Genomic DNA, 27,930 nt, shown 5'->3' with positions numbered 1-27,930 from the left:
AATCCCATGTTCCTTTAGAGGGTTAAGAGTCACTGTGTTTTTCTTCCATCACTACCAGATATCATCCATTTCTTGTGACTTCACGATCTTCATTTTTGCAGACTAACATTTCCTCACTCTTATCAAATTTAGGGGTAGTGGTATTGGAGACTGACGAATCAGTCAAATCGATTCAGTAAAACATCCTATTTTTGACTATTTTATTTGAATATTAACATTTCACTGGTCCTGTGGACAAGGGGTCTAGCATTTAAACAATCTTAGCGATGTTAACATTTCTACAAAACAGAGTGACAGCCACGGTAGGCACCCGTCAGAGTTGAAGGAGAAGGGATCTGTGGACTGGGCTGTCCCAACTTGTAGTTTTATTCCATGATGGTAATTACATGGTCATTAAGAACAGCTGATTGTCAGGCACAGTGGCCCATGCTTGTAACCTCAGAGGCAAGAGGACCACTGAGTTAAAGCCAGCCTCAGCAACTTAGCGAGGCTCTAAGTAACTCACCGAGACCCTATCTCTAAATAAGATATAAAAAGGGGCTGGTGATATGGCTCAGTGGTTAAGGCCCCTGAGTTCAGTCCCTGGTACAAAAAAAAGCCAAAGAAAACAAGAAAAACCCAGGTTATTTTTATCTAATTTTCTTAAGTCTGAAAATCAGGACTCTTCAAGGGAATAACACTGTCACAATCATACCTTCCCCTCTAGCTTGCATAATTCATCATATATGTAACAGACTTCCAGCTATGGTCCCAGAGATGGTTTTGCCACCACTTGCATAGTGAGACTACGTTTGATGGACTTCTGCTTGTTTTACATTAGCTTTCAAATCTCAGGATCAAGGAGACCACTGTAAACTAGTAAAGACTAGTGGAATAATGGTTGTCTGAACGTCTTGGAATAAGTCACTTATCTTTCTTGTATTCAGTTTTCTCGCTAAGTGTTGGTTATGTTTTATGTCTTTTGTTTTCCTAACTCTAAAATTAAATGATTCTCTGAGAATCTCTGGAAAATATGATCACAAAAAAAGTTAAATTTCTTATGGAACCGCTCAGAAGAATTTACTTTGAACAAACCAGTTTTGAATAGTTCACTAAGAAGATGTCACAACTATTCTTTTTAGTTTGTGTGTGGCGCTGGGGATTGAACCCAGGGTCTTGTGCATGCGAAGCAAGCACTCTACCGACTGAGCTATATCCCCAGTCCACAACTATTCTTTTTCAGTAAACAGTGTCCTGTTTTCACAGAGCTAATTTTTAAACTGTAAGGAAAGTCATCCATTAATTACACACACACACACACACACAAATCCACAACTATTTTGTGAAACAATTTCTGTGTACCAATTTTATTTTTTACAAAAAAGAAATGGCAATAGGGGATGGGGAGATAGGAATAATGCTTGGTCCCTCCTGCCCTACCCCATGCAGAAGACAAGGTAAGAAACAAATATGGGTCAGACGGGTCTCCGTCCTGTAATCTGTAATAGCTATGAGCACAACGGTGCCCAAACATGGACTAACTATTAAGGCTTAAGGTCAGTGTATTGCAGCCTGTGCCAACATAACGGAAGGGTCAAAACAATCCACGCCATTAGCCTGCAGGAGAATGAAGGCCCTCAGGTGGACCTACTGGCGCCTTGACTCTGGGGGGGCTGAGGCCCCTCTTTTTGATCGTCTGTGCCGCCCTCTCCAGGGCATATAGGGGCCTTGAACTAGGTAACGGGAAAAACCCCTGTACACCACTGGGGCCCGCTGCTGATAACAGGGTGAGAAGCTGGCCATAGGTGGAGGGGAACAAAAGTTAAAGTCAGCTTCGAAGGCAAATCCTGGCTGGGTAGATGAGGGGACATCTGATTGGAAATAGAATTGATCCGACTGGAAAACATGGTCGGAGGAAAAGTAGCAATCTTGGGGATAGTGCGGGGACGGGGGTGACATGTGATGTGGGGGAATGGGAGGGGGCAGCAAGGGGCGCAAGCGGGGCCGTGGGGTCTCGAGCAGGGGGCGACGCCTGGGAGAAGGCAGGGGCGGGGACAGGGATAAGTCCAATTGATCTCGGTTGGCCTGGGGCTGCCTCTCAGCTGCCTGGCCACGGTGTTCCCACTCAGGGGCGTCCTGGATCAGCTCACCTATGGGTGCGGGTGGGCGGCAGGGTAGCTCCACACCCCAGGCCTCAGCCACGTGGGTCAGCAGCAGGTAGGAGAGCTGGCGGTGTGCGTGCTCATTCCAGTGCACCCCATCTGACTGCAGGCAATTCCAAGCATGACGAAAGTGGAAATGCAAGTCTAGCACATCGAAGCCATGTTTACTTGCCTTGATGGAGCTGTAGAAGTTGGCATGCACCACGATCCTTCGCAAAGGGATGGCCCAGGGCAGGGGCTTGCGTGGGAGAAAACGTGCAGTAATTTTCTTACCTACAGGCATGGCCGTGTTCCACACCAGGAGGCAAGACTCAGGCAGAACTTCGCCCAATCGCCCAAACAGGTTCTCCAGGTTCTGCAGATAGCTGTTCCAGGAGTGCGGACCATACCTGGAGACGTCCCAGAGGCAGGAGTTCATGATGATCAGGTCCGGGGCATGCTCACCGGACTGGAGTTCCTCCAAGATGGCCTCCAGGTACTTGGAGTAAACGCGCGTGAGGAAGTAAAAGCGCACCAGATGGTGATCTGAGCTGAACTGGCGGACCTCGCGGTAGTTGGTGCCATTGTGCAAGGGGCCCAGCTGACCTCCTTTCACCAGCTTGTCCTGTTCGAAGGTCAGTTCGCCCTTGGCCTTGAGTTGGCTGGGAGTGAGCAAGCAGTCCTTCTGCAGCAGGAGCACCAGGTCTTTGTACACGGCCCTCTGCACGGAGTCCCCCAGGATGACCACAAATTTGTTATGGAGCAGCTGCTGTACTTCGGAGGCCAGCAGACGGCCCATGATGCCTGGGGAGCGCAGCTTAGTTCCTTTCTTTGCACAGGGTGACGCTGCAGATTACTAGGACAGAAGGAGAGAGCGCTGGGAGGGACTCACCCCTCGCCAGGGCAGGTAAAGCAAAGAAAACAAGGAAAAGCCCTGGGAGTCGCGGCCTCTGCCCAGAGGAAGTGCGCCTGAGGCGCCTGCCTGGCTAGCGCCACCAAATCTGGGCCTCCAAAAGGGGAGAGAGCAATGACAGAGATCTGGGAGCCCTTGGTGGTCTGGCTGCCCTTTAGCCTGGGACTTGACCTCTTAAACTAGGCAAATTGTTCTAGGAGTTTCAGGCTCCACCCAGAAGGGAGAGGCCAACTCCAAACAGCCCTGCCCTGATAACAGCGGGATGACCCAATGAGAACATGGAAGCAGCCAGACACTCCTAATCCCAGATATTGGGAGAAGGAAGCAGGGGGATCACAAGCTCCAGGCCAGTCTGAGCAATTTAGGGAGACCTTGTCTCAAAATAAAATTTTTTAAAAAGAGCTGGGTATATATAGCTCAGAGGTAGAGCCCTTGCCTAGCATGTGCTAGGCCCTAGGTTCAATCCCTAGTACAAGGGGAAAAAAAAAAAATCTAAATGTAGACAAGATGCCTAACAACTAGAGAAAAGTTAGGCAAACTTTGCAGCTATGAAATAATATGAGGACTGAGGTTAAGAACATGGAGACTGTTTGTAATGCAATGTTATTTTAAAAAGTTATATTATACATTCTGTGCCCTTATCACTACAATTCTGTGAAATAGATATAGATAACCTAATTCCACCTTAAGATTGGGAGCCATCTTGTTATGAGGTCATGAAAAATTCATTTCTGTTTTACTGTAAAATACTAAGATTTCTATTTCTCCTGACCATACTTTGATATTTTAAACTTGCTTGGAATTCCTGCCTGTGCTTTGAACTTACGGGTGCCTGACTCTCCCTCACCAGATAACAACCCTCCCTGAGATCTCAGCTGCTCCTCCTTAATTCTGATGTTGGAATCTGAATTTACTCCCCACCTTGAGATGTTAAGCCATGTAGATCATTAACCTGCTGTCTGCCCTTGTTTTATCAGAACCCTGTCAGCTGTAAGTTCCCAATATACCCACCTTTGTAACTTTGTGTTATAAAAACCTCCCTGCTCTTAGACCAGGCAGTGTCCTCTGGCCATGCTTTTAGGCAAGGCAGTGGCTGAGCATCTCCCTCATGTACACAAAATAAGCTTGCTTTAATTTGGTTTAAAATTGGAGTCAGTGGTCTTTTCTTTGCGTCGTGGGTTCAACAATAACATTGAAAGGAAGTATGTAAGAACATAGTTTGTAAGAGTAGTAGAATTATGGGTGAGTAGCCTTCCACCTTTTTTCTAAATATATTTTATAGTTTTATATTGCTTTTTGTAACTTAAAAAGAAATGCAACAAGTAACAGAAAAGAGTATGTGTACAAGGTCAGAAAATATTAAAAGGTTTATTTAGTAAGGAAGTGGCTGCTTATCAGTAGGACTGAAAAATACTAATCAAGATAAAATTTAGTTACGGTGTGGCTATATTCTTTGCTTTCCATTTGAAAAGGATCAGAATATGCCACCCCAAAATATACCCTTTGGTAAGGGATATTTTCCACTGAAAACAGATGCAGAAAATTCTATAACATATCCCCTTTTTAATTTCTTGTAATTTTTATTTGTTAAATTAATAAACTGATTTTTTTTCCCCCTGACCTCCCTTTATCTATCTGAAGTCTGGGCAAAAATTTCCCTTTGAGGAAGGTGACACCCCTTCCCCCTCAACCAGGAAGAGCTTCTTTCAATCACTTAACTTCGGACAGGTTGTGGGAATTTGATCTTACATAAATAAAGTAGTCCTTATCTTCCATTAACTCTGCCTGTGCATTTTTCAGCTTTCTGTTAATATATATATAAATATATATAATATATATATAAAATATATAATATATATAAAATATATAATATATATATAAATCCTCAAATCTAAGTGTTGAGTTTCACTTCTTTTCTGTGCATTCTTTGCATATAAATATTAACTAAAATTCTGAGTTTACTCCTATTCATCTGTCTAATTTGCATGCCCACAGGGGCTGAACTAAAAAGTAGAGAAAAAGGTTTTCCTTTCCAACACATTGGATGAAAATGTTAAAAGATGTGAAACTCATCTTCAAAACTTTGGATTGTTTATTTCAAGCTGCCACTTATGGCTGTCTTCAGGAATGACTATGGGAGAAACACTTCAATGACTATGGGAGAAACACTGCTGACAAATCCTGATTGGGGAGGAACATGGCATCCACTTATATACTTAGCCAGAAGCTATTAAAATCCACTAAGGCTTGACAGTTGTAAAATTTTATTGCATTTTAATAGGTGGAGATGGACAGCTATCATTCAATTACAAATTCAATTTTTTTTTGGGGGGGGGGTTGGTTTGGGGATTGAACCCTGGGTCACTTTATCACTGAGCTATATCTTTTTTTTTTTTTAATTTTGAGATAGCATCTCACTAAGTTGCTGAGGCTGGCTTCAAACCTGTGGTCATCTGCTTTAGTTTCCCTAGTTGATGAGATTACAGGCCTCTATCACAGTGCCTGGCCAAATTCAATTTTTAAAAGTCGTACTACTTGTGGTTTTAATGGTTAAAAGTAAAAAAAATAAAATGTGAAAATAGGTAGAATATTAAATTTCTATAAAACAGTTGAGAATATTGGATCATCATCCTCATCTTCATAGAATAATTTTACTATCAGAAAAATACAATAAAAATTAGAAAAAAAAAAGAAAGAAAAGAAAAACCTTGAGCCAGGCACCATGTATGGCCTATGCCTATAATCCCAGTGACTTGGGAGGCTGAGGCAGGAGAATCCCAAATTTGAGGCCAATCTCAGCAACTCAGAGACCCTGTCTCAAAATATCAAAATAAAAAGGGATGGGGATGTAATTCCCAGTATTAAAAAAAAACAAAAAACCAGAAATACTTAAAATAGAACTTAGCTTATATGGTACTACTTCCTAGCTGTTTGACTTTAGGCTAATTATTTTGTCTCTCTGTGCCTTATTTTTATTCATCTGTGAATTGGGACTGTTAATACCCACTTTAGAGATTTGATGTGAGATTAAATGTAAAATGCTTTGAATAATGCCTGACAAATAGCAAGTGTTGATAAGTTATTATTCCTAAGCAAGTTGCAGAACACCAAGTTAATCATTTATAAAATAGGGATACAATATTTCTGCTGTATGACCAAGAATTTCTCATTGTTCTTCACCAGTGGGATATGTAGATGTGACTGTGAGACAAGGGGCGTGGGTGACGGAAGGATCATTTTCACAAGAAGCTGAAACTGAAAGGAAACTCATGAACTTCTTGGTAAAGAACACCAGCAACTCCAAAAGGATTAACAAAATCAGACACTGGACTCCCACTGTGGGAAAGGATCATTTAATCTAAGAGTCCAAGTGTCAAAACCAAAGTGTAACAAACTAAAACCATGGATAAGTAAGGGAGCTGGAAAAAAGAATTGAGAGAGGTTAAATCATCTGTGTCTCTCTCTCTCTCTCTCTTTTTTTTTTTTTAGGCAAATAACTTCTATTTTCAGGCTTTTTTTATTTATAAAAAGTGAAACAAGGGGCTGGGGATGTGGCTCAAGCGGTAGCGCGTTCACCTGGGTTCGAGCCTCAGCATCACATAAAAAAAAAAAGGATGTTGTGTCCACTGAAAACTAAAAAAATTTTTAAAAAGGGGGAAAAAAAAGAAACATTAAAAAAAAAAAAAGTGAAACAAAAAGGGATTTGAAAGCCAAATCAGTGGTCTTTTAAGCTTAGGCTTATTTCTTTGCTTCAAATTTGCTAAACTCACTTATTAGTTTTGGAAGCTATTTTACAGATTAATATAAGCTAATTATTAAAAATCCTGGAGAACCAGATATTGTGCTAGGAGGTTCAAGGAGTGGGTATAAAAAGACAATCTCATCCCCCAAGGAGAGAGGTAAGGAAATGGATATTCAAAGATAGATATCAAAGAAAGAGCTGGATGGTGATGTATGCAAATGAAGTCTCCTAGACTGTTGGAAGAGTTGAGGGGGAGGAGGGAGGTGTGTATGGACAGCCATGCAATCTGTTATTTCTGTTATTTCAGTCTTAAATTAAAGCAGGATTAAAAGATTTTTTTTTTTTCCAGCCAGGCATAGTGCCATACACCTACCTATAATCCCAGCAACTGGGAAGGCTGAGGCAGGAAGATTTAATAGTCCTACTTATAAGTGAAATATGAAAAAAATGCTTGCCAGGCATGGTGGTACATGCCTGTAATCCCAGCAATTTGGGAGGCTGAGGCAAGAGGAGCACAAATTTGAGGCCAGCCTCAGCAACTTAATAAGACCCTGTCTCAAAATCAAAAATAAAAAGTTTCAAGGTGATTCCCCACCTCATGGTTATAAAAGTTCCCCATGTTTGTCTTTTTTCAAAGCAAAATTTGGACTTAGATTAAAGTGGTGGCAAGAAATATGCAGTATTAATGGCTACCTCTATGATAAATCCTAAGCAATTTGCCTATATTTTTCCACCTGGGGATAATTAATTTTTTAGTAACTTCATAAGCCATGAATTATTAACCATTAACTATTGCTTTATAACCATCACAAACCAAATAGCATTTATTTTTCATTAATCAATATTTGTAATAATTAGGTTAATTTTTGAGGATGAGCGACACTGAAACAGGCTAGTTGTTCCAGAGACCCTGCAGATAAGTCTTAAGTCAGAGATGGTCATTAACAATTAGGATGCTGTTTTGATTACTTGTAGGAAGTACTTAGCTATTTTTAAAAGTTTCTGGCATATGACTATCTTAATGCAACATGGTATTGAAATTATAAAAAGTTCATTTCTTCTGACTACCTATTTTGAAATCAAACCAATACTTGGAACTTTCCAAGATCCCCTTAAATTTTAATGGAATATATGGTACAGATAAAAGTCTAATTATTTTTCATGAATTTACCTGTTTGAATTATGGGTTTCTTGGCATTTGCTTCATTTTTCTATTTAAACTTGTCAAAAATTAAATTGAATGTCATATAAAATTTTAAAAGAAAAACAAAGAGCTAACAATTAAAATTTCTCTTTGGAAAAGCTTAATGACCTATGTTTTGAGGGTTTTCTGGACTCATCTTTTAATTTGAAACAAGTTCATTAATATCCATTTCTCCATATATCCCTCAAGTGGGGAAGATAATGCAGGCCTACTATTTTAAAAAGAGGTTTTAGGAGCAAATAAAAATACCTATATAGAAGTACTATAAGATACTAAGGTAAGTAATGCAATAGAGAAATAATTGCCAAACAGCTGCCAGAAAGATCGATTCTAGTCCACCACCTCCAAAGACCTCACCTCTTAAATACATCTCGACATTGCAGCCTATTATTTCAATAAAAATTTAGAGAACACCCTTGTCTACTGAGGGCTGTGACAGAAGTCAGCCTGCAAATTTGATTCTCACCCCTACCAAACCATCATAGTAGTTCCTCTACCCTGCATTATAAACCCCAGTATATGGCTTCACATCCCTCACTTGATTATTCAGGTAGTTCTTAGACACAAATAAGGTCTGACAGGTGAAATAAATAAAAAACTAATCCCAGTGACTCCACTCAGATTGCTGAGGCAGGAGAACCACAGTTGGAGGCTATCCACAGCAACTTAGTGAGACCCTGTCTCAAAGTTAAAAAATTAAAAGGGCTGGGGATGTATCTCAGTAATAAAACACTCCTGGTTCAATTTCTAGTGCCAAAGCCCCAAACCAAAAAACTACAATAATGATCTCCAAACTGGGTACCACGTGACTACAAATTCATTTTGTGGAGGCAGGAATCACTGTGCACATATCTAATTTGCAGTTGTATCATCCCTACAGTTCTTAAACTTGTGATTCTTTTGCAACAAATATCTTTGGAAGAATTTCAAATACTTCAAATCTGAAAATTAACAAGTTCAAAAACTCTGAAAGCAGAATGTTTTCCCCCATAGTAATCATGGGGAACTAAAAATATTTCCGAATAGAAAGAAACGCAAGGAACATCCTTAACTGCATTCTGCTGTCATGTATACCTAATTAGAACAAATAAATCAATTAAAGAATGAAGTACAAGTTCATGGTGCCATATAAAAAGATATTTTTAAATAAAAACAAAAGATAAGCTAGATGTGGAGACTAATAATGCAGGAGATGGCAAGTTGGGGGCCAACCTCAGCAACTTATTAAGACCCTGTCTCAGAAGGAAAATTTTTAAAAAGATAGAAAAAAGCTGGGGATGTGGCTCAGTGGTAAAGTGCCTCTGAGTTCAATCCTCAGTACCGGAAAGGGAAAAAAAAAAAAAAAAAGATAAACTATGGAGCACTTATTCAAATGGCCTTATTAAGGAAAAGAATTTTTTTTTTTTTTACAAAGGGATCCCCTAAAGTAAATAATCAAAGCAATTCATAAAAACAAAAATTTGATACCAATCATATGTTGTCTATGGTAAATGTTCATATTATGTTGTGAGCCATTATTTAAGCTACATTTTCGGAGTTGGGAATAGAGCTCAGTGGTGGAGTGCTTACCCAGCATGAATGATGCTCTGAGTTCCATCCCCAGCACCACACAATAAAGAAAACAACATTTGCTAACTTGCTACCTATTACCCCTCTAACAGGAATGAATGACATCAGAAGGCAGTAACCTGGTTCTCCCCTTCACCGTCCTGACCTTCCCATTCTGTAAAACAGGTATGTGATCACCTGTCTGAGTAATAGCGAAGATGAAAAGAGAGCCCGTATTAGGGCCAGTTCAGCTCCCACCAAACATTAAGCCCCTGTAATAACCTCTGGCACAGCAAGTCGTCCCCATTTGGCTCCTAGAGAAAACATAGGACCTCGATCAGAATCTCTGCTGAAAACTTCAGCCCCACAAGCCCCTTCTTACCTGTGCACAAAGGCAGAAATGTACCTACATAGGAGCAAAGTTAATCCTTCCACGCTGGTCTCGGGTCCTCCTCCGGCTTCCTCAGGGACTCCACTTCAGGATGTCCCCGTGAGGGGCTAATTATGCATTCTGCATTTTTTTTAACTCTCCTTAGGTTGGCTCCTTGCTTTCATCATTAAATACATTCTAATTTCTTGCTTCAAAAAAAGAAAGGAAACTTCTTGACTCCACCCCCAGGACAGTCCTATCTTTTTCCTGGGCTTCAAGGCCACATTTTAAAGTGTTGTTTGCGCTGGCCAGTCCCTGTCCTTACCTCCCACTCACTCCTCCTCCGGGTTTGATTTGGTTTCCAGCTCCACAAAACCAAAGCTGTTTGTCTGCCGATCATCACTGGTTTCTTCGTTGCCCCTTTCAGTGGCCACTTTTAGGTTCCCAGCCCCTGAGGCTGGGGTGCTGTTGACTTGCCACCTCTGAAAAACTGGGCTGAAACTATGAGTCTGTGACAATCCTGTATCTCTTCCCGGGATCCTTGGCAGGTTTCTCGATCTCTGGGAATTCCCCAAACTTGATCTTTCTTAAAGTCCACTAATTGGTTTCTTTCTTCTTTGTTCATCCACGCTCAGACATACAGGCAGTAAGGAGACAGCACTTCCCCGCCAGCCTGCTACAGTTGTTTGGGCCTGTTTTCCCTAGCATAATAATAAATAGCACCCACTCCCTGCTCTGGAGTCCTAGTTTGAATAATGACAATTGGCCAATCACCTTATCAATAGCAATACCATTTGTATGCAGATGACTCAGGAATAAGGGGGGGGGAGGGGGGCAGTGGCTAAGAGGGAGGGCCCTGGAGTTGGATCCCTAGGGTTCATATCCTGTCTCACTGACAAGTGGAGTAGCCTCCCAGCTTTGAGGAAGCCTTGTTCCATTAACAAGCAAAGTCTTACTATGGATTTCTTAACAAGCCAGGGGAAAAGAACATTGGCAAGGTCATTAGCACCAAGCTGCCACATTTTAAATGCTCAATGAATTCAGCTATTCTCTAGTCCAGGCATGTCTCCCAGACATATTCAAGTGTAGATTAAAGTTCACTGGGGAGTGAGAAGTAACAAATTCTGTAGATACTCATTTATCCTCCCACCCAATAGTGGCTGAATTCCTGAGATGATTCTCTCTTGACCTTTGAACCATCTTCCTAAAGGTAAATATTGATCATTGATGGGAATAGGGGCAGCATATTCTCACCATGGGTTTTCGGAGAGCTGCTGTATAATATTGCTCTAAAACACTGGAGATATGTAACTGGGTGAAAACAAACTGCCTCTGAAATGCTTGGGGCAAGTCATTTTTATTTTTTATGACTGTTTTCACTATTCCTGAGACATCAAAATCCTTGGATGAGTTCCTTGTCAGTTCAACTATTTCTTTCTTTTTTAAAAGGTGGGAGGACTACATGGATTGAACTCAGGAGCACTCAACCAATGAAATTCATTCCCAGCCCTATTTTGTAATTTCTTTAGAGATAGGGTCTCACTGAGTTGCTTAGGGCCTCGCTTTTTCCTGAGGCTGGCTTTGAACTTGCAATCCTCCTGTCTCAGCCTTCAGAGCCACTGGGATTACATGCATGCATCACTGCACCTGGCTCAACTATTTCTTGATATACATATATACATACGTATCTTGAAAACATACTTTACAAAGGAGGATATATTTTCAATATATTCTGAAAAGCTGAGCACAGTGACAAATTTCTTCTGTTGTAAGTCCACGGTTAGTCTTTTTTATTTTCACTAATCTTTCTTAATCCTTAAGTTTTTTTGTCTTAGTTTGATTAAAATATTATTTCTAAAATGATATAGTTTTTTGGGGGGGACGGGGGAGGGCAGGGATTGAACCCAGGGGTGCTTAAAGACTGAGACACATCTCCAGCCGCTGCCTCCTTTAAAAAAATAAATAAATAAATTCTATTTTGAGACAGAGTCTCACTAAGTTGCTCAGGGCCTCACTAAATTGCTGAGGCTGGCTTTGAACTTTTGATCTTCTTGCCTCAGCCTTCCAAGCCGCTGTGATTACAGGTGTACACCATTGAACCCAGCAAGACTGATTTTTAAAAAAGCAAATTTGTCAGGGAACCTTTTCTATTCCCCTGGACAGAAAAATCTCTCCTTCCTCTGCCAAAGGGCTTTATTTAACACTTGATTTTAGTTTGTACTACACTTAGCTGCCTGTGTGCCTCTCAATTCCAGCCTGCCCTAGTCTGTGATGGCAGACTAGCTCTCACCCAGCCTAGTCCCCTGACTACCCAAGGCTTTAGTGTCCTAACAGTAGTCATGGAATATTGGCTCAGTGCCAGCTGGTTCAGTTCTCACAACCCAGTGGGGTAAGAACTTCTGCTACACCTCCGTTTCACAGGTGAGTAAAGAGAGGCAGAGAGAGGTTACGTAAATTGCCCAAGATTGCCCTACAATCTTGGCAGAACTAGTCTGTTATTGACAGTAGATTTTTTTTGTTTGGTTGGTTTTTGTTTTTTTGGTGGCACTGCAGAGCCCAGGGGTACTCAACTATTAAGCCACATCTCCAGCTCTTTTAATTTTTAATTTTGCAACAGGATCTCACTAAGTTGCTGAGGCTGGCTTGAATCTGGGATCCTCTTGCCTCAGCCTCCCTTAAAGTTTAAGGTTTTATTTTCTTTCTTTAGGAGAAAATAGGGCACCAGGCCCTGAGCTTGTTAAACCTCACCTATAAATACTTTTGAAATTAGGAGGAAAAAGTAATTCTCTAGAAAAAAAAAAAAAATCTGTATGTACCTTTTATCTTTGTTATTCAAAATAACACTTTGTGCACAGCTTAAAATTTTTCTATGAGGAAACAAAGCGGGTATGAAGTTAACTTAGTTAAATTTTCATCAGATTATTAGCTTCTAGAACTCTTCAGGGTCAATGGAAAACCCAGTTCTGCACTGAAGCTCTATTTTTGTTTCAAGAAATTCTATACTCATGTTACAACTTGAGATTCTCACCCATGACTGGATAAAAAGTTCCCATGGTTGAAGAAAATATTGGGTAGCTAATAATGACTGCTTGCTTTCAACCAGTGATCAAGCTGGATTCTGGTGTCTCCAGGACTGGCCACAAAAGCCCATTCAATCTGTGCCAGGAACACAGGGCTGAATCAGCAAGCCTGGGTTTCCGCCTGTCCAATGGTCGTGTTCTTTCAGGGAAATTACGCAAAGGTACTTTAAAAATGAGCATAATTTATTATTGTTGTAGTCCTCAACACGGCAGTATTTGAGTTCTGTGTGCAATAGTGTTTCTGTGGGAAAACATTGTGAATTAAAAATGAGGTTCAGGGGTTGGGGGCCTAGCTCAGTGGTAGAGCTCTTGCCTAACAAGCACAAGGAATGGAATCCCTGTCACCACCAAGAAAAAACAAAAGGTCTCTAAGAGCAGGTCTCTGCCTGCTTTGTCTCTACCTACACTGTCTCACAGAGGGACCTGGAGACCTGTGTTCCCACCGCTCATCTATCTGTTGTCAGTGGCACTGGTGACTTGCCTGGTTTCAAGCTTCATGCCTCAGAACAGGAGGAGGGACAAGGTTCAGGGGGTGAGGAAAGCCATGGCTCTTCTCTTTTGAGCTCCAAGTTTGGAGTGTTTCTTTCTGTGGTCATGCCCAGCAGAACTATCTGCTTCTCCCTTGTCCCCCAGTCCCCAAAACCAAGCAACAGTTCTGCATTGCCCACTTTGGAGTAAATTGTGGAAATCAAATAGAATGCTCTGTGAGCTCCACACATGTCCAGTGTCACTGCTGTTCTGAGCTACCTCAGCATATGAGGGGGTGGGCTTAGCGTCAAAGAGAGCTTTCCAGTTACAGTCAGTACTTAACTATTTAGCAACAGTAGTGGTTTAGAGACATTGTTTAGTCTACCTCCAACAGGATTTAAGTCCTTTATCTGCTTGTTTATTTATTCGTCTTAAGAATGCTAAGAAATTATTACATTATCTTTTTCCATTTTACACATCAAAAATCAAGGTTAAAAGATGGAGTTATCTGCCTATGGCCATGATCATCCAGTTTTACAAAAGACAAGGCTGTGAATCAAACCTGAGGCCAAGACTTTGTGGTCAACCACAACATACAAGATTGCACAGAAAATAGGCACTTCACATCCTTTCTCCAGTTCACAACTAAACTGGCTGTTTCCTGGCGCACCCCATTTTTAGAAATGTAGTAGTTTATCAATCATTAATACTTCATTATTAAGTAACAGCTGACTCTTCAGTGCTGTTAGGAGAGGCTGGCTGAGACAGTGATACCTTCCTAAGTGCCCAAGAACTGGGATCCTCCTTTCTTGGGCACTTACTGTAAGAAGTTAGAAATGCAAAATGAATGTTAAAAGAAAATGGGAAAAACCTCAAAGTACTTACTCATTGAAGCAATTGGTGGTTTTAAAATATTATCACTCAGTTGATTCTAGATCTCTTCCCTAGTTGGAGAACTTTCCAGGCTGTAGATCAGAGTGGCCTAGAGTCTGGCATACAGGGTAAATAAGTTCACCTCTGGGTGGTGCTGCATTTACAAACCAGCGTCTGGGGAGTGATGCCATTTCCGGTGGCATGTGGGGCAAATGACACGGGTCAGCATTCAGTTTCTTGCTTTCGAAAATGGATGAATTATGACTTCAAGGCTTTGGTATATATGAAAACATGAAGTGGTAAATAAATACTGAAAAAAATTCCCCCAAACCCCAGAATCTTCCTGAAAATTGGCTCTGAACTTGTTTTTACTTCACCTTTCTCAGTAATTGGAATGTAACTTATCTCAACTCTTTTTTATTCTAACAAGTCAGTTCCCCAGCTCTTATTATTCTCCCTTGCATTGTGCCTCCAAGGCCAAAAGGGTTGTTAGAAGCCAGAGGGAGGAAGTGAGAAAGGACTGCTAGGGAGATAGATGGTATTTGTGTTCTAACTTGTGCTTAGGAACAGAGATCCTGTACCTTAGTGTGGCACCTATGGTTTACAAAACACTTTCAAATTCTTTCACTTGATTCTGCCCTCTTGTTGGAAGATTAGCCCCGGGAATAGCTAGGGGAAAACAAAGAAAATTAAAGGACTGAGCTAAGTCCCCAGCTAAACATAGCAAGCCACAGAGCTTCTCCCTTGCTTCCATTGAAAACCAGCAGGTAACTCAAGCAGGACCGTGTGCTTAGAAGGAAATGGTTCTTTGATTGACCAGATAAGCACAGGGCTTTTGTTTTTTGTTTGGAATGGTAGTATTTAGGGGGAGAAACATTATCTCCTCTTGTACAAATACCAAAATGAAAGAAAAGGAGGAAATTAATCAGAAAAAAAAAAAAAAGAAAGAAAACTTTTCTCAAAATAGTGAGACTTCTATAGTGTTTTAAACACTTTAGGATAGAGAATTTTTCCATTACATTAATTCTTCCCCCAACCCCCGGAATTGAACCCAGGCCTTGCACATGCTAAGCAGTTGCTCTATCATTGAGCTTTACCTGCAACCTCCATAACATGAAATAGTATAAAATAATTAAAAAACAAGACTAACAGATTCCAAAACAGTCCTGAATTACATGCCTTCCATGCTCTGTTTTTGATTTTGTTTTTTAAATACTATGCTACTTAGATAAGATGACCTATAAAATGGTGCAGTTTTCATTACTCATTGTTTTCATCTTCCTATCTAGAGCCACCGGTCAAATTACTTTAACATTCTTTCCCATGAATTTGAATGCAATCATTACTGTGTCTCCGGGAAGGGAAGGGCTGCAATCTAGAACCCCTGATATTTTAAAATTCGCATTTCATAACTCGAAAAATCTGCCATTATTTTATCCTAGCAATTCTGTGAGTGGCAAATCTTTCAAGTGTTTTAGATTTCAGCTAGCCTGTGCACTGTGAGAATAAAATAACAAGCAACGGGTGCATGAGTAAAATTCCTCTTATCATCACAGAGAACAGAAGAGCTGGACTAATGCAAAAGGATAATCAGGCTTATGCTGTTAAATTTAAAATGAAGTTGTTTAAGGTCATCCAAAAGATTTTCTTGCTTCTAAGAGTTAATCATGGGGCTGGGGATGTGGCTCAAGCGGTATCCCGCTCACCTGACATGCACGCGGCCTGGGTTCCATCCTCAGCACCACATACAAAGATATTGTGTCTGCCAAAAACTAAAAAATAAATAAATATTTAAAATTCTCTCTCTCTCTTTAAAAAAAAAAAAAGTTAATCATGATAACTGGCTACTTTGGCACATATCAAATCCCAGCGACTGCAAGGCTGAGGCAGGAGGATCACAAGTTCAAGGACAGAATGGGCGAATTTAGTGAGAACCTGTCTCAAAATAAAAAATGAAAAGGGCTGGGAATGTAGCTCAGTGGTGAAGCAGCCCTGTTGTTCAATCCCCAGGACAAAATAAAGTAAAACAAATAAAAGAACATTGTAATACGATTTGGATTTGAAATGTACCTCAACAGCTCGGTGTGTTGAAGGCTTGATCCCCAAGGTAGCAGCTGAGAGGTGGGAGTCTTTGGAGCCTTCATTCATGAAAGCTCTGATTTCATTAATGGATTAATTCATTGATGGAGTCATACTTTATTTTGCTGTTGGGAATTGGTGGAAGTTTGGTAGGTAGAGCCTAGTTGGAGAAAGTAGGTCCTTGGAGAAGTGCCCTGGAAGCATCTATCTTGTTCTCTTGTTTTCTTCTTTTCTCTCTCCCTTTTTGCAACCCAGCTGCCATGAGGTGATCAGTTTTACTCTACTATATGCTCCCTACTATGGTGTTTTTCCCCACCACATGCCCAGAAGCAATGAAGCCAAATGACCATGGCCTAAAACTTATGAAACCATGAGCCAAAAGTAAATCCTTCCTCCTTTAAGTTGATTTTCTCAGGTATTTTGTACAGCAGCAGAAAAAGGACTAACACAATGTTCCAGCGTCTATTGTGATTCTGGCTCCATTTCATTCTCCAAAAGTTTTGGGGAGTTGTCTGTTTTTCTTCACCACATTTGACTTTTTCCTCAAAGATGACAACTTACAAATGTTTTGTCCCTCAGATGTGCGTTCTCATACAGACCTTCTTTCATAAAGTCAGCTCTTGTTGTTATCTTCACTCTGCAGATGATGAAACAGGCACGGAGAGAACAGAACTTGGGTAACGTGTGATCTTGACAGAGCAGGCAGGCTGGAGCCAACTCTTATAACTGCACAGTGTGTGACCTTTGCTGCCTCCTCAGTGGGAGGCCAAACAGGGTGCACTGTCATCATTGTCATTCTTAAATTATGTTGCTCATTTTTAGAAGGTAATGCATGCACATGGCACAAAACTTCGAAGGGCATAAGAAGCATGAGTGAGAAGGAGTCATGCACACTTTGGGTTTCCAAATCCTTGTTTCTCTTCTAGAAGCAATACTGCCTGCCTCTTTCTTCTTGCCTGCTGTGCCTAAAAGCTTCTATATAGATGTTCTATATCTTTCTGAGATATATTATTCTCTCTTCCTTTCTTCTTGAAGATCTAATATTGCTTTTTATTAAAGGCAGTTGTTTGGGTATAGGCTTCACTTAGAATGGATGTTAAACTGTAGAAATGCTTTGGTAAACAGATTGTTTCAAACACGCAGATATTTAAAATGATATAGGAAACCCATTCCTCACAGCAGCCTGCCACAAGAGGCAGACAAATCTGTTCTGGGAGGCAGCACCATGACCAACCTGGGCCTATGGTGAGCCGTGGTGATAGCATGTCTGCTCATGGTATGGGTTGAAGCTAAAGGTGTGATGCTGTGAAGCAAGTGAGCTGTGAGAGTCTCTGGCTTTGCAGCCAACAGACTTGGGTTTAAAAACCCTTTTAGTCATATGGCTGCATGACCTTGGCAGTCACTTAATTCCCCTGTGACTATTTTCTCATTTACAAAATGGTGATAATAATAACACAACCTAGATAGATGCAAAGATTGAGAAAACAAACCCAGAATACGGTGTCCACAGGACTGTATATAAAAGGAGCTCTGTATCGTTAACCATGGCCCATTTAGTCATTCTCTCTTTATTTCAGTCAAAAAATAAAATATAATAAATAAAAATAATTCTGATAGGCACTATTCTAAGTAGTAAGGATAAAGTAGTGAATAAGACTTTTGTGTACTGGGAATTGTACTCAGGGGTATTTTACCACTGAGTTACATCCTCAGCCATTTTTTTTTTTTTTTTTTTTTGAGACAGGGTCCAAGTTGCTAAGGTGGTGAAGGTGTTCCTGCCCCTGCTGTCTGACAGGGTCACAGCGTGGGAGATATTGCAGCAGGGCCGACACATCTGGAAACCAAAACCATGGGGTGCTATGGCTGCTCTGATCCTGGAAATATTAATGTGGTTAACAGGAAGCATCTCAATCCAAACTAAAAACATATGTTGTTAGAATGTTTGGGAAAGTTCCCAGAAGGAGACTAAGAATATGACAAAAAAAATGTCCTGAGATTTGTTTTAAGACTAACGTTATCTAGAATATAAGTAAACACAAATACGTAGTCCCAGACCAGGATTTCTGGGAAAAGCATAGATTATAAGAACTCTTTGCTCCACAGTTGACATTTTCTACTAGGTCTCCTGATCCAAAAGTGCAACCTGTGCGTAAGCCTAATCACAGGAAAAGAATTGTTGTGCCAACAGTGCAAGGCCAGCCTTTTATAGCTTATTTAATTCAAGGAAGACTATGGTACCCTCCTAGGGGCAGGGAAGCTAATCAGAATACATTCCCCTTACCCACAGACCCTCCCTTGCCATTTATGGGAATACCTGACGAAAATGGGAGACATATAGTTAATGTAAATGGAAAATGGACTGACAGTGCAGAATCTGCCCTTTAGTTAGAGGTTACAAAGGTTCAAAAATTGGTGTACCTTGACCAAGGAACAAAGAAACTCTTTAGCAGTTTAAAAGGTTAATCATAGCTTAGTAAAAGATCAAAAGGAAAAGCAAAAATACAAGCGTGATCCATGTTCCATGTAAAAGTAGAATGCATGCTAAAAGGTTGTGGAACTCACAAGGGAAATATGTAAATCAGGAAAATCAGGCCATAAGGCCACCTGTTAACCATCTGAAAAAGTGTATTTAAGAATACAAGAGCCTTGAGCTGTGGCGCATGCCTGTAATCCCAGCGGCCCCGGGGGCTGAGACAGGAGGATTGTGAGTTCAAAGCCAGCCTCAGCAACTGCAAGGCTGTAAACAACTCAGTGATACCCTGTCTCTAATAAAAAATACAAAATTGGGCTGGGGATGTGGCTCAGTGGTTGAGTGCCCCTGAGTTCAATCCCTGAAACCCCACCCCCCCCAAAAAAAAATAAGAACAAAAAAGAATAAAAGGCTCCACAGGGAGCAGCAGATCTTTCTGAAGACTGTTTGAAGTTGCAACCACAGTGTTTTGTCTTTCTTCTTCTTCTTCTTCTTCTTCTTCTTCTTCTTCTTCTTCTTCTTCTTCTCTCTCTCTCTCTCTCTCTCTCTCTATATATATATATATATATATATATACATATGTAAATGTATTTTTTATTTTATTTATTCATTTATATGCAGTGCTGAGGATCAAACCCAGGGCCTCATACATGCCAGGCAAGTGCTCTCCCACTGAGCCACAACTCCAACCCATGAATTTTTTTTTTTCTTTTTTTTTGGTGGTGCTGGGGGATTGAACCCAGGGCTTTGTGCATGCAAGGCAAGCACGCTGTCTTGCTTCTTTTACCAACCCACTCTTCCTCCAGGACTCCCTGGATCTTGTAAGGGCAGGACCCTGGCACAAAGGTTGGCCTCAAATTTGCAATCCTCCTGCTTCAGCCTCCAGAGTTCTTGGGATTGTAGGCATGTGCCACCACGCACGGCAGAAAAAAACAAAACAAAAAAAAAGGCCTTGACCTTACATAATTGAGTTGGGGAAGGCAGACAATTAAATAATACATAAAATAATAAATAGGTGAAAGACCAGAGGATAATAAGTGCTGGGTGAGAAGATTGCAGAGACTATGAGTTGGCATTTTATTTTTATTTAAATAAAAAATTTTGGTAGTACTTGGGATTGAATCCCAGGGCACTCTACCATCAATTGAGCTAGACCCCCAGCCATTTTTTTAAATTTTATTTTGAGACAGAGTCTCACTAAGTCGCTGAGGCCAGCCTCAAACTTGTGATCTTCCTGCCTCAGACTCCGGAGTTGCTATGAGTACAGTCAACTGCTACTGCTTGAGGCGTAAGTTGGCATTTTAAATAAAAGTGATTTGAAAAAGCCTTCTGGAGAAGACAACAAATGTGTAAAATCCTGAGGAAGGTGTTAGAGCAAACTATGGTGAACTCTGTGAAGACACATTCTGTGAGAAGAAGCAGGAGGCAAGTCTGACTAGGTTGGAAGGAAAAAGAATCAAGGAAGAAAGGGGGACAGATCACAGGCCATCTAAAAGACATGGGCTTTTATTTGGGGAGCCATTGTGAAGGGTTTGAACAGAAAAATGACACTTCTCACCAATTTTAACATGGTCATGCTTGTTGCTCCATTAAGAAAATTGTACGGGGCAAAGATTGTGGCTGAGAGGACCAAGAAGGAGGTTCCTGAATATTGAGGGAGTTGTGGCTTGGATCAGAGTGGCATTGGCCAAGGGATGAAAAGTGGTCTGATTCTGGATGTAGTGTTAAAATAGAGGCAATAGAATTTGCCAGTGGGGAGAGGTGCAGTGTAAGAAGAGGTGACGAGGATGGGTCCTTGGTTTTTTGGCCTGAGCCATTTCCTGAGGAGGAAAAAAATAGGGAGAAACAGGTATGGAGAGTGAAAGTCAAGTGTTTCATTTGGAGCTTGTTAGGGAGGTTGAATGGGCATTTGAATCTACAAGTCTGGAGTTTAGAGAGGTCCTAGCAGGAATTTCAACTTGATTTGGTGAAACTAGAGAAGAATTAGAGTCTCAATAATTGAACCCCAGGACAGTCCAGATATAGGAAGGCTGGTAGATGAGGGTGAAGCTGTGACTGATTCTGAGAAGACATGGTAGTGAATCGGGAAAACCATAAGACTGTGGGGCTTTGGAAGTGAAGAAGAGAAAGTGTTTCCAGGAAAGATTCAGAAGAGACAGTTGATAAGTCAAGCGGAATGTTAAAACCACTGGTAATAACAGCATGTTGAATATTGGTGGCCTTGATGGAGGGTGGGGACAAAGGCTAATTGGAATGCTTCAAGAGAGAGTAGGAATAGGATTGGGGACAGTACCTGGCTCAAGGAGTTTTGCTACAAATAGAGAAGTAGTAGAAAATGGATCTGATTGTCTGCTGGAGAGCAAAGTGGAGATATGAAAGTTTTATGGGCTTTTAAGATGGGAATGATGATAGCTGGCTTGTATGCTTACAGGAATGATCCAGTAAACAGGGAAAAGCAGTTGATGTGGGGGGATGGGGAATAGGGCAGGACTGATGGAGCAATGTTGGTTAAAAAAGGGTGTGGTCTATGGGCTGGGGGTTAGCTAAGTGGAAGAGCACTTGGCTAGCACGTGAGAGGCCCTGGATTCGATCCTCAGCACCACATAAAAATAAATAAATAAAGGTATTGTGTTCATCTACAACTAAAAAATTTTTTTTAAAAAAAGGTGTGATCTAGTACCTGGTAGAGGGATTGTCCTTGGTCAGGAACACATCAGGTCATCAGCTGATAGTGATGGTGGGGAAGGTGATATTAGAAGACGGAGAAACAGAAGACATGAAATACTCATCTGGGGAAGCATGAGAGAGGCTGTAACTCTGAGCAACGTGAAGAGGTCACGTCAGGTGGTAGCTGCGTCCCTTGGTTTTCTCTCCTCTGACCTAGCTACATGGGTATAGGCGCAGAGTAGGCAAAAAATTATAGTCAAGCTTAGAGTTTTGCCTTTTGGTCTGTATTAATGTACATTCATATGATGTTCCAAAATTATAATTTACTTAAAATGATGATTTATGTGAAACCAAAACCATAAAAATGAAAAATTTTAATTAGGCAGTGAAAAATATTCTGGGTATAAGGGCAAAAATAATATTCCCTTAATATCAACAACCTTTTAATAATTTCAGTCACAGATTAATTGAACTTTATGAAAGCCACGATCATTTTATCCACATTTTCTATTTTAAGGAACATGATTATTTTTCTTATCTTCTTGGAATGGAATGCTATACACAGGCCACAAATCAGCTCATTAAATATTTACTTATAGATGCATTTATTACAGCCAGTTGGTGTGTGTTTGTATTTAGATCCATGCCTAGTTACCTTAAAAAGGTGACAAAATTTGGCAAATCACAAAACAATTTTTTTTTCTTGTATGACTTTAACAGCCTGCATGCTTTTGATAATTTCTCTTCAAAGCATTTGCATTTAGCACTTTCAAGGACATAAGAATAAATAATTTGTTTCTATTGCAAGGCTAAGGTTGTAGGGATTTGGGAGGTTATGGGTTGAGAAGCCAAATCAGAGGTTTCATCCCAAACCAAATCAGAGGTTTCACTATGCAGGATGGATGAGATGAGAAGTGAATTTATTTTTATTTATTATTTTTATTGTTACCATTATTTTTTGTGGAGCTGGGGATTTAACCTAGGGCTTCATGCATGGTAGGCAAGTATTATACCACTGAGCCAGAACCCCAGCCCTGAAAAGTAAATTTATAAAAGATCCTCTTCTGTCAGGATTTCTTAACCTTTCTGCAAGTTTTCTTAGATGTATTATGTTTTATGCAAATCCTGCATTCTGTAGCTTAGTAGTTCAGAGCATGACTTTGCAGGCTAAAAAGTCGAGTTCAGAGTCCCAAGGTCCTTAACCCGAGAGCTGTATGACTATGGGAATGATACTCAACCCCTCTGTGTCCTTTCTGATTTCAAAGATGAACATGCAAAGTGCTAAATAGAATGCTGGGCACTTAGTAAATGGTCAGTTTATTCTAGGCATTAGTAGATGGAGGAGTCTAGTTCAACAAAACTAAGTCATTTTGGTCATAGCCACCTTTTTGACTATCAGGTGACCCTGGCACACATCCCAAGCTCTATAGACAAACAAAGTTGTTAGGATAGTCAGCCAAGCGTGGTGTCCTGACCACTGACACCCAGACTGTTTCTTTCTTTTTCTTTTCTTTTTTGATCTGGAGATTAAACCCAGGAGCGCTTAACCACTGAGCCACACCCCCAGCCTTTTTTTGTATTTTAGAGACAGGGTCTCACTGAGTTGCTTAGGGCGTCTAAGATTATAGGTATACACCACTGTCCCCGGCTCCAGACTGTTTCTTAACTGTTTTGAGAGAAGTCAGGTTTATCAGTTGACTCTAGCCCACCTTTATCTCGCTTAGTGCAAAAACCCCTTCCTCCTGCCTTGGGGTGTGGGGATTCACATGTGTTGTTGCTGCCCAAGACACTCTCTGTCCTTAAGGCTCTGATAAATTCCCTTTGTGCACTATAGATCCATCTGCCTCTGTTTTTGGTCTCACATCTCCTGCTGCCTTTGGCAGCTGGTATGCGTGCCCTGGGACTGGGATTTTCTGAAATAGTATACGGACATCCTTGCTTTTGTAGTATAAAACAATACTTTAAAGGACAAAGTACAAAATAAAACATAAATACCGACAGGCACCCTATTTGATAGGCCCAGCTCCGTGGACTTGTGTGACCTTCTCCCTGCAGGAACAGTCTCTGCAGGAGAGAAGACTACAGAAACCATCCTGAGGCCAAGTGAGGCTCAGGGAGACTGAGCAACTGTTGGAACCACACAGTCAGGCTGAACTTGGACCAGGGACCCGGCTTCCTGGATCCTGGACCCATAGTTCCACAGCCACAGTTCATGATTTTATTTATTTATTTTTTAAAGATTATAAACCTTTGGCTCAGAGGCTTAGAGGTTGAGGCAGGAGGGTCCCAAATTCAAAGCCAGCCTCAGCAATTTAGCAAGGCCCTAAGCAACTTAGTAAGACCCTTTTCAGAATAAAATTTTTAAAAAAGGGCTTGGGATGTGGCTCGGTGGTTAAGTGTCCCTGGGTTCAATCCCTGGTACAAAAAAAAAAAAAAAGATCATAAATCTTTTTTACCAAGCCTAAATAATTTAATGAGAAAGGAGAACTTGGCCTTACATTATGTAGCATTATTCCTCACCTCTAAATAATATTATATTGCATTCGAAGACTAAATCACTAGCTTATAGTTTCCTGATTCCAGTTCTCTCTCCTTCCAGTTTTTCTCTCTCTTTTAATGACTTAACCACTTGTTTAAAATGTGCAGGTCAGTATTTGGTCTATTCATACTTGTCAAACAGATCTCCAGACCTTTTTTCATCTTGCAAATCTGAAACTCTGTACCATTGAACAGCCCCACGACCTGCTCCCCACTCCCTAGCCCCTGGTAACTTCCTATTCCATTGTCCACTTCCCTCCCTTACATTCACCTGATTACTACATCTTTCAGAGCACAGCTTTGTCAAATCCCAGGCTGGGAGCTCTCAGATCCTCTGTTTTATTTCTAGTCAGATGACAGCTATTTTTTAGTTACAACAAATTTTCCTTTCCTCAATCCATGCTGCCATAAACCATGCACACAAAGAAGTTTTACCCTTAGATCTGAAAAATACCAGAAGGACCTGATCAGCAGAAGCTGGCAGAGAATCTTCTTTATGGTTTATACTCATAATCTGTACTTCAAAAATTTCTCTTAAAAATGCCTTTAATCTTTATTTTTAACTTGTCATACTTTACAGCTCTATCAACAACATTGTCAATTTAAGAAATCTGGATGTTCAAAAACTTGGTGCTTTTAAGTGGCATTATCAATTAACTATAACAGTGGTGCTGTTATCTTTGTTAAAACTAAATGCAACCATTCATTTACTTAAGTGGTAGCATTACAGATGCAGTAATTTTCCCAGTTTTTAAAATTATCTAAAACTTGGTCATACTAGATTTATTTATTAAGTTTTTTTTTTTTTTTTTTTAATCCAGGGGTGTTTAACTTGGGGTGTTTAACCACTGAGCCACATTCCCAGCCCTTTTTAAAATTTTCTATTTGAGACATCCAGATTTCTTAGGACCTAGCTTAATTGCTGAGGCTGGCTTTGAACTTGTGATCCTCCGTCCTAGGCCTCCTTAGCTGCTGGGATTACAGGTGTGCACCACTGCGCCCAAAGACATATATTTATAAAGCAAATGTTCTCAAATTTTAAAATGTTATTAGCAGGGGCTGGGGTTGTGGCTTGAGGAACTGGGTTCGATCCTCAGCACCACATAAAAATAAAATAAAGATATTGTTTCCACCTAAAACTTAAAAAAAATATTTTAAAAAATGTTATTAAAAGCTAAATTCTTGAATGTGAAGTTGCTTCATCTAGTAAGGTAGAAATAGCTTAATATTTTTGGTATCTTCTGTTCTTCCTTTCTTTCTTCATTAGATAAAATATATTCACCTGATGCCTCTCTCAGCAAGGCACAATACTTGGTATCCAATGTTCTAAAATATACAAGAATTACCAAGAGCAAAGAAATCTCTCTCTCTCTCTCTCTCTCTCTCTCTCTCTCTCTTCCTGCTGGTACTGGAGATTGAATCCAGGGGTGCTTCACCACTGAGCTACATCCCAGCCTTTTCATTTTGAGACAGGGTCTCTCACTAAGTTGCTGAAGCTGGCCTCAAACTTGTGATCATCTTGCCTCAGTCTCCCAAGTTTCTGGGGTTACAGGTGTATACCACTGAGCCTAGCAAGAATGTCTCTTTGCTGCTGATTGAATAAACTCTGTGTCTATGCAAAGAAACAATTTAAAATAAATGCTAAGTGAATTATTTTATTTCTCAAGTCTGTACCTTCTCTCAATAAGTGAGATCAATAATCCCTTGATTGGACCAGACAGAAATCTCAAGATCCTCTGTGGCTCCTTCCTCCCCTTTGTCCACCATAAAAGAGTAGACCATACCTCTGAAACCACTCTGATCCACAGTCCACTTCTCTCCCCTCCACAGCCTCTACCAAGAGTCCAGTTCAAATATGGACTCCTGCTGTGGCTTCCTAATTCTTCGGGCCATAGTTTTCTTCCTCCGGGTCCGTTCTCTAATCTGTGGTCTTTGCTCTTTCTAAGATGCAGACCTTACAATTTCACTTCCTTCCATAGGCCCAATTTCACCTCCTCAACCACGCTGAAATGTTTCTGAAGAGACCAGCCTTTCTGCCTTAGGCACATTAGCCAGATCCAGAACCATTCCTAGGAGAAGCCTGAAGATCCTGTTGACAAGGCATCCCCAGCCCCTTAGATAATAACAGTCATGACCAACACTACTCAGTAGACTGTTCCAAGTGCTTTAGGGGTAGTAAATCTTTTTACAAAATCAACAATAATAAATACTGCTGCCATTTATTGAGAGCCTCCTTTATATCCAAGCATAATATATCCATTAGTTACCTCAGAGCACCCGCAGGGTAGGCATTACTGTCTCCACCGGGAAAATGAGGAGAGAAAGAACTCGGTTTGCCTGAGGTCAGTCAAATGGTAAGGAACAAGGTGTGAATCAACCTGGGTTCTGCCTGCCTGCTCTCCACTCACCACCAGCATGGGATGCCTCACTGCACCCCGGAAGGCACAGATGCCACACCTGCAGTAGTGATGTATGTGCAAATTAACTGTAGCCACCTCAAGCAGGCTGTTTTGACTTATTACTTATTACTTGGAAGGGAACAGGGGCTGACACTCAGTCAACGTGTGTGGCTGCTTTAGTCTAAAGACAGCAGGTTCAGGAGTCCTACAACTTGTAGACTCAAAGGGTCAGGAGCATGGAAAAATTTCTTATACTTCCTTTCTTTAAAAAGCTTTCTGGTGACTGCTTACACTCCTCAGAGGGGAAAGAAAACCCAGCAAATGGTGGGGGTTCAGAGAACTGTGTTAGCCCACAATGTCTGAAGGAGAAATTCTCATTCACAGAGCTTGATTAACCACAGACTGATATTTTAGGAGGAAGTAGGCTAAGAAAAATCTGCAACCCTGGCCTGTCATATGCTTAGTTTGTGAAAGAAAACCAGAGAAAGAGCTTACGATTTCTTTAAATGGAAAAACCCAAATGGAAAAAAGCCCCCAGATGTTTTGTCTGAGTAAGTCCTCAGTGTATGTCATGGGGTGGATGCAATTTCTTTAGGCGCTGAATGAATCCTTACCTGTTTGTGCAAAGAAGGTTTCCTTGTCCTCTCCATTCATCCTTGGGTCCAGAGGAGATGGGAAGAGGAAGGAAGGGAGGTCTGTGGGCATGGCCCACTGGCACCCTTGCTAAGAGGAGAAAAAGTTTGTTGGGAGCTCTGCTTGGTCACGTGCTGGTCGGCTGAGTCATCCTGGACCTATCAAGAGAGACAGCACTTCCGTCAGTAGGCTGGGTGGCTGGAGGGCAGGTCCCTGTGGCCTCAGGCTGCTCTGGGGGGGAGGGGGGCAGTCGGGCCTTCCTTTCATAAGAAGCTAATTAGATGCAATTTTTGCTTTGGCTCTTCTTGGTGTTACCAGATAAGCCCAGCTGCTAGCTCCCTACTTCTCAAGCAATCTAATAGGCTACTCAAACCAACCAGTGATATTATCCCAGGGTTAGGTAGTAACTAGCAAAGGGTGGTAGAAAGCAAAGGGTAGTAGTTCATTCATAAAATAAATAAATAAGCAGAAGCAAAGGAGCTAATGGGAAAACATGTCAAGAGAAAAGAATTTATGGGATAAACTTGGCAGGGTCCATTGATGTTGATGTGGAGCTAGGAATTACGGCCAGAGTCGTCTCTATTTATCTGGGAAGGAAGATTCCTTTAACAGCACACTAAGGTAACTTCTGACCAGCTATTGACCCCAGTGTCACGAGCAGCTTCTCAGCCTTGTCTGGTTACCAGGAGTTCCCTTCCGGATATCTGCACTGGACCCCGGACCACGACGTACGCGAACACCAAGCACGAACTCGGTTGCCTTTTGAAATGCTGGTTTATTCGCACACCACACAAAGCAATACACGAGGTGGCTGGCACACAACTGC

General features: G+C 41.0%; 1 protein-coding gene and 1 long non-coding RNA gene across 10 annotated transcripts in view; one reads left to right on the top strand and one right to left on the bottom strand.

Annotated features, from left to right (window-relative positions):
• Positions 1–1,317: 1,317 nt before the first annotated feature.
• Positions 1,318–27,930, bottom strand: Pced1b (PC-esterase domain containing 1B). Of its 9 annotated transcripts, XM_058576229.1 has the most exons (6): positions 27,788–27,930; positions 27,086–27,262; positions 16,389–17,034; positions 16,025–16,090; positions 14,331–14,590; positions 1,318–2,976 (listed from the first exon to the last, which is right to left on the bottom strand). In XM_058576229.1, exon 6 carries the CDS (start codon positions 2,917–2,919, stop codon positions 1,627–1,629), a length of 1,293 nt encoding a protein of 430 aa, XP_058432212.1. In that variant the 5' UTR covers positions 2,920–2,976; positions 14,331–14,590; positions 16,025–16,090; positions 16,389–17,034; positions 27,086–27,262; positions 27,788–27,930; the 3' UTR covers positions 1,318–1,626. The 9 variants fall into 9 exon arrangements, with proteins under 9 accessions (XP_058432212.1, XP_058432211.1, XP_058432210.1 ...); XM_058576228.1 differs by having other exon boundaries at positions 14,331–16,090; XM_058576227.1 differs by having other exon boundaries at positions 14,331–17,034.
• Positions 3,457–27,930, top strand: part of LOC124086912 (uncharacterized) — a 28,486-nt gene continuing 4,012 nt past the window's right edge. Inside the window, exons 1-2 of the long non-coding RNA XR_006849966.2 lie at positions 3,457–4,275; positions 9,641–9,713. This is a non-coding gene — a long non-coding RNA (uncharacterized LOC124086912). The remainder of the gene's footprint in view (positions 4,276–9,640; positions 9,714–27,930) is intronic.

Source organism: Marmota monax, unplaced genomic scaffold (genome assembly GCF_021218885.2).
Source record: "Marmota monax isolate L192 unplaced genomic scaffold, Marmota_monax_Labrador192_F-V1.1 WCK01_AAM20220418_F8-fsc00012, whole genome shotgun sequence".
NCBI lineage: Eukaryota > Metazoa > Chordata > Mammalia > Rodentia > Sciuridae > Marmota > Marmota monax.
Note: the sequence above shows the minus strand (reverse complement) of the source record. Positions and strands in the feature narration are given on the sequence as shown.